The sequence below is a fragment of the Centropristis striata genome, chromosome 3, assembly GCF_030273125.1.
Source record: "Centropristis striata isolate RG_2023a ecotype Rhode Island chromosome 3, C.striata_1.0, whole genome shotgun sequence".
NCBI lineage: Eukaryota > Metazoa > Chordata > Actinopteri > Perciformes > Serranidae > Centropristis > Centropristis striata.
The window spans coordinates 11,365,879-11,372,238 of record NC_081519.1 but is presented as its reverse complement, the minus strand read 5'-3'; the positions used below and the strand labels follow the sequence as shown (position 1 = coordinate 11,372,238).

General features: G+C 38.7%; 1 protein-coding gene across 1 annotated transcript; it reads right to left on the bottom strand.

The window, feature by feature from the left end:
- Positions 1 to 215: 215 nt before the first annotated feature.
- Positions 216 to 4,582, bottom strand: prelp (proline/arginine-rich end leucine-rich repeat protein). Its single transcript, XM_059329622.1, has 6 exons — positions 4,151 to 4,582; positions 3,876 to 4,061; positions 2,841 to 2,998; positions 2,537 to 2,733; positions 1,662 to 1,737; positions 216 to 1,495 (listed from the first exon to the last, which is right to left on the bottom strand). Exons 1-6 carry the CDS (start codon positions 4,580 to 4,582, stop codon positions 1,405 to 1,407), a joined length of 1,140 nt encoding a protein of 379 aa, XP_059185605.1. The 3' UTR covers positions 216 to 1,404.
- Positions 4,583 to 6,360: the final 1,778 nt, after the last annotated feature.

Below are 6,360 nucleotides of genomic sequence, written 5' to 3'. Positions count from 1 at the left end.
GATTTCCCGTGAATATTGCATCAGAGATTAATTTTACAGTTATTTTTTGTTACTTTGTATACAACTCTCTGTTCTATTATTATTATAATTATTATTATTATTATTATTGTTATAGTATTCACAATCATACTTAATAGACTTTTTTTTTTTTTTTTTTTGACTTTTTTTGAAAAATTCAGTGTTTTCTTCAGTCTTGTTTTCTCAAAATTCTTCAAGATCCCCCATAGGTTGGAAACCAGTAAATTGCAGTATATACACTGTGGTCCATAAAGTTGAAATAATTTGTTTTCAGACACAATCATGATTACAAACATGATGAATTCAGTTTTGAGAAAATATACAAGAATAAATCACATTGTCACAATCATTTCATGGAAAGAGGTAAAAAATATTTTATTCCAACTTCATGAGCAAACGTGTATCATCATTGGTTTATAGTTATTAATATAATACATCACTGGAAAGATGGGGATCATTTTAATTACTTTTATACCATAAGTAGTTTAATATATGATATCCTAACAGATTAGTTAAAAAAAATGTTTTGTAATGTTCAAATGTTCTGTAAAGTAACTAAAGCTGTCAAATAAAAAATACAATATTTCCACAATGCCGTGGAGTAATAGTATAAAGAAGCATGAAATATAAATATTGAAGTAAAACACAAGTACCTAAAATTGTACTTTAGCACAGTAGTTGAGTTGCAGGGCTAGGTTGCATAAATATACTCAGATATATTCATTATATACATGATGGTATATATGGGTGATGAGAAGAATTTCAAAAATCCAACACGATCAAATGATCAAGGAAAAAAGTTTTATTTTCTATTATTTGTACAAAGCTTCTCTATACAGAAGAATAATATACATAAGACTAAGAATAAAAAGAATACAATGACATTTTTACATGGAGTACCTTGAAAATCACAGGCACATTTGGGACAGTTTCAACTACACGGTAGTTATGTTTTCTTTTGACATCCACTGCAGCTCTGCTGGTGGCAGCTCTACTCTGGTCACATCTGCTAATGAACATAACTACCTTTTATATTTGTAGCAGGTCTGTCAATGTACCTGTATTTTCAGGTTTTACTCATTCTAGTTTGTTTTTTTTGCGTTGTATTTCTATAAACAAAAAATGACTTATAAAATGTAGCAAAAACCCCTAACCCTAAAGCTCGGTATATCCCCTCTTTGAAGTTCAAATTTTATTACATCCTGCAACAATAACAGTTGAACTATCAAAGCTGAACAGTTTTGTCCTTTATTTGTATCTCTTCCCATATTGCAGCTCCACAGTATGTACGGTTTCTCACCGAGCATGCTTTGCCCTTGATTCAGTTTGCACACAGTGTGTGTTTGCGTATGTGCGTGCATAACCCCAGGCCTTGAAGCATTTCTTCTAAATGACAATAGAGTGGAGGTGTCTGAAGCACATGATGACATCCAGAGGGATGGGGGGGCTGAGGTGATTTCCATCCAAACGCAGGTACCTGACACAACACAACAGGTGTTTAACATGCCATCACAATGACATCTGCTTTTAAAACTCATTAGTTCCTGACATAATTATTTTTGTTCCTATTAACTTCCTATCAAAGGGTGCCACTCTACCAGTTTGTATTGTGGCGTGCCAACTGGTGACACAGTGTGACGTACCTTAGTCTGGGCACCAAGCTGAGATCGTTTACGTCTACGTGCAGGCTGAATGGACAGATCTGGGTGCCATTGATGCCTGCCGGGAAAACACACAGTAATAAATGTCTTGCTCTCAAATGTTTTTTTCTTAAGACAAGCAACAACAAAAACTTTGCCAATTGAAAACAATTGCTCTACTTATTTCTAATAATTTAATCTTGTAAATGTATTTAGCACTTCAGAGACCAAATGGTTTAAAACACAAACATACATAAATCAGTTCAGCAAACAAATGGGTTCATGCAGAATGGCAGTAATAAAACAAATAACTTACAGACTACAAGCATAAACTGTCTCACATTAAGATTTATTTTTTGAAGGGTAATTTAAAACCTGTTATTGGCTCAGCGAGCCTGAGGCAAAGCTTTGCGGCCCTGTCAGCAAAAACCTGTTCAACTTCAATCACAACACGGAAATAATCTCAAAGCAGCTGCCTGAAGAGCCTTTATCTGGGTCAAATAGGAAAGTAAGATTTAAGTAGTCCATGCAAAGATTTAAAGAGATTTTGGTGCTGGTATCCACCTTCTTAAAACAACTTTTTTTTAACATCTGAAATCAACATTTTTTTTACATGTCTTCATTTTGACCGTAAACAATCTGTAGAAACTGTGTATGAGATAATGATCATCACAAATTCATCATGTTTTGACATACTAGGCTGCATAAATTGCTCGTTAACCCTGAAAAAACACTAAGAGTCACTAAGAGCTCTTTGTATTGCATATCAGTAGGCATTTGATCCCTTGTCATCAAAATAATATTGATTGGTGCAGCTTTACATACACTAAATGTCACAAAATATTTAGATGGCGCAGATTGCTGCTGAGGCGACTTACTCTCGATGGAGTTGTGGTTGAGGTGCAGGTGCTCCAGGTGACCGTTGAAGTGAGGAACAGAAGAGAGCTGGTTGTGGGACAGTTGCAGGTCCAGCAGGGTGGATATATTGAAGACATTCTTTGGAAGACCTTTATCACTTAGCTGGTTGTAGTTCAGCCTCACAAACGCCAGGTGGCCAAAGCCATCGAAGTAATCTCTGAACAACAGTAAGAAAAACAACTGTAAAATTTGAACTATTGTTTGATGATGGATGCACTGTGTGTATGCATGTGTGACAGTGTGAACACTGTACAGTATACTTGCTTTGGGATGTCATCAATATGGTTCCTGTCCAGGAAAAGCTGCATGAGGCTATGAGGTACGCCAGCAGGCATCTTTTTCAGGACGTTGTGAGCGAGATTGAGCTGCATGAGGCTCTTCAGGTCCTTAAATGTGTTCTTTCCCAGATCACTGTCACTCAGCTGAAAGAGAAGTCATCAGACTGTTTGCTCAAGAAATAAATACAGTTTGTTAAACCTGCTTATACCTAAACCGCACTGTGTAGAAAGATGCTCACGAAGGTACTTTTAAACCTTTGTATAAAAGAACTGACGTCACCTTCAGCTCTGAAAAAAGTGAAGCTAATGCAAAAGTGCCTTAAACCTGCATTATTTCTAATGGCCAGCAGGGATCGACTCCACTGGTTGCATTTCTTACCTCAGTAAACATTTTAGTTTAGTTTAGGGTCTCAGTCACTAGTTTCAAGTCTTATTTGATACAGTGATGTTCATTTAGTAAATGATGGCCCCATTTAGAGTAAAACAGATGAAAAAGCACCGTATGCTTTAGGCACTATCTGTGATTGAAATTGCCATAATGACAACACATCAAACAGGATAGAGGCGTAGCAATGCACATCAGTGGGACTATGTACAAATAGCTGTGGACTTGTTTTTTTTTATCATATACGAAGTTTTACCTTTTTACAGTTTGTTTTTAGTTCAAGAGAGTTCATTGTAACATTTTCTTGTTCAGCGTTCAGTTGTTCTAAAAGACATCCTGTTCATGTTTTCCTGCATGCACATTTTGTTTTAGGCCTGTTTTCTGTTAGCCAAAATTGGCATTGCACTTAATATAAAGTTAACGTAAATTGTGGATGCACCTTGAAAACAAAGCTGGCTAGATAGGACTAGCGTTAGCATTGACCACCTTTCGCTCCTCTCCAGTCCCTTTACCTTCTCGTTCAAATATGGTCACTTCTGCTTTCAAAAAAACAAGATGGCGATGGCTAAGAGGCCAAACGCGAGTCCTCAAAATGGAAAACCTTCTGTTATGTTTATGTTTTAACCAGAGGTTTACCTGGTTGTGGTACAGGTCAAGCATCGTCAGGTTTCCCATCTTGTTGAAAGCACCGGCAGGGATCTTAGAAATACGATTCCTACCGAGGCGAAGCTGTTCTAGGCTCGCTGGGAGACCAGATGGGACCTCTTTCAGTTGGTTACGCTGTGCATAGAGGTACAGCAGGGCTGGGACCTTCTGAAACACCTGAACAGGACACAGACATGGAGAATACATTTTAGATGGTATTAGTTCAATTTAAAAATCATGAATATTAGCTGAGGAAACTTTCTGACATTTTTGTCTATCCGATGAATTCGATTATTGGCCAAGTTGACCCAACGGATATCGGTGGCGTTGAGGAACGGTTCTGCTGTGACTTCTGAGATGTAGTTGTTCTGCAGGTACAGGTAGTGGGTCCTGGGTGGGATGACAGGGATCGCACGGATGTTCCGGTTCTCACAGTTGAGAGCGTTGGGATAGCTCGGGGAGCAGAAACACTCTCGAGGGCAGTCAGGATACATGGAGGGTGGGCCCAGGATGGGAGGGGGGAAGTCTGTAGGCTCCTGGGGCTCTGGCCCTGCCGGTACAGCAGGCTGGGGGACAGAAGGCTTCCTGGTGGTGGTGGGGCGCTTGGTGGGCTTCCTTACCCGAGGTCTCTGGGTGAACACTGCCCCCATCAGGAGGAACAGAGCCAATGCAGAGAAGAGTCCTGCGCCGGCCTTCATCGTCCTGTGACAGAGCAAGAAACAGAGATTCAGCTCATCCCTCCCACACAGAAAGTTTGATATCATGTATGGTCCTTTTTGCTCTGTGTGAGAGCTCTGGGCTGCCTCTCAAAGTGTGTACAAACCCTACTTCCTTGATTAGCAGGCATTAACAGGCCCAGGCTCTGATTTCACTGAAAGCTTCAGTCAGCAACTGTTTGTACTCTTTATAAATGTTGAAAAGCAGAATGAATTCCCAAGCCCTACTGATTGTTTTTCAACCTTAGCTAAAAAAGGTTTTTGGGGTTGAAGCTGCCAAAAAGTATGTGGACAAATATATAGCAGGTTTATTTTGGATCACAGCCATTAAAACACTGAGACTGTATATCTGTAAACCAATACATTCTGCACTCTGCTGCCTGAACATTTACTGCACATAATATTTTTGCATATATATATTATATAATGCTGCCTGATGTAACACTTACATAAGTGGAAATGTGGCTCTTTATGACTTCAACTGTGTGTTTTTGAGCAGAAAATTATTAAGATATATGTACACCAAGAGAGTAGTCTTATTTTATAACTTCTCCAGTGTTCTGAGTAAGAAAAGTACACTCTCAGAAACAATGTGCTGTATATGTACCTATAGGGGTACAGCTGCTTGTCATTTGGATAGTAATCCTGTCCAAACAGGTACAAACATTAAGGAAAATTGGTGCAGTACGAGTCCATTTTTGTCCCCCAAGATGCAATCTGCATTAATGTACCCCTAAAAGCTAATTTTTAACCTCAACTAACTGCATACTGTCTTTTCGGCCATCAGGTACATGCAGCAGATGTTCCCAAGCCAATGTCAAGGGTACAACAGCTGTACCTTAGAGGGTACAGCCCTTAACCCTAAAGGTACAAATTCAGCACATTATTTCTCACAGTGTATGTGAATCAATGCAACAAATGTTAAAAGTGGGGTTTGAGTCTTTGTTATACAAGTGAAAGAGGGTGAGCATTAAAGCAGGCAGTCATTTGTTTCATTTGATTAAATCCAAGAGGAGGAGGGGCAAATACTGGTACAGGAAATTAGTACTTATGAGGGAGAGGAAAGGAAAGGTTTTGGGATAAAGGCTCTATTGTCAGCACTTGTCCAGAGGGAGAGTTTTGGAGAGGAGAACTGCAGGCCTGGGAGGTTAAGACTCTTTGACCCTGGAGAGGCCCAGAGGAAACTGGGCTAAATCCTCTAAAGACTCTGATGGAGGCAACATGTATCTTTTAAACCATTGTAAACACAAAGTGTTTCAAGCTGATGTAAATCCACAAGTAGTTATGTTTATAATTCATGTTTGTACTATGCATTAGTGTTTTAAAAATTGCTTTAATCTAAATTGTTTAGATTAAAAGGTTTCTTTGCATATTTTAGCATGTTGATGATAAACAGACCGTGACACACCCAAGAGTTTGAACTTTCACTAAAATTAGTTTTTAGTGTGTGCTGTAATTGATGACTTTAAAAAAATATTTCCGACAGATGGGTGTAATTTAACTCGGCTTAGCTCTTGTGTGTTTACGATGTTATGACCTTTATGCCCTCAGACTGAAATACTGAAAGATACAGTGACACACACACACACACACACACACACACACACACACACACAGAGAGAGAGATGCACGTTTGACTCATCCTCATGTATATTTACCATGCAGATAAATTCACTTCTCAAAGTGCAGTGATGTCCTCTTAATCCTTATGTTTTATATTATTCTGTATTTACACTGTGCACTCAAGCTCATCAGTATAG

Coding starts and splice junctions, on each gene's coding strand:
- prelp (XM_059329622.1), bottom strand. CDS start 4,582: ATGAAGGCCGGCGCAGGACTCTTCTCTGCATTGGCTCTGTTCCTCCTG. Junction 2,734..2,840: donor CATATTGATGACATCCCAAA/GCAAGTATACTG, acceptor ACTGTTGTTCAG/AGATTACTTCGATGGCTTTG. Junction 1,496..1,661: donor AGCTTGGTGCCCAGACTAAG/GTACGTCACACT, acceptor GTGTTGTGTCAG/GTACCTGCGTTTGGATGGAA.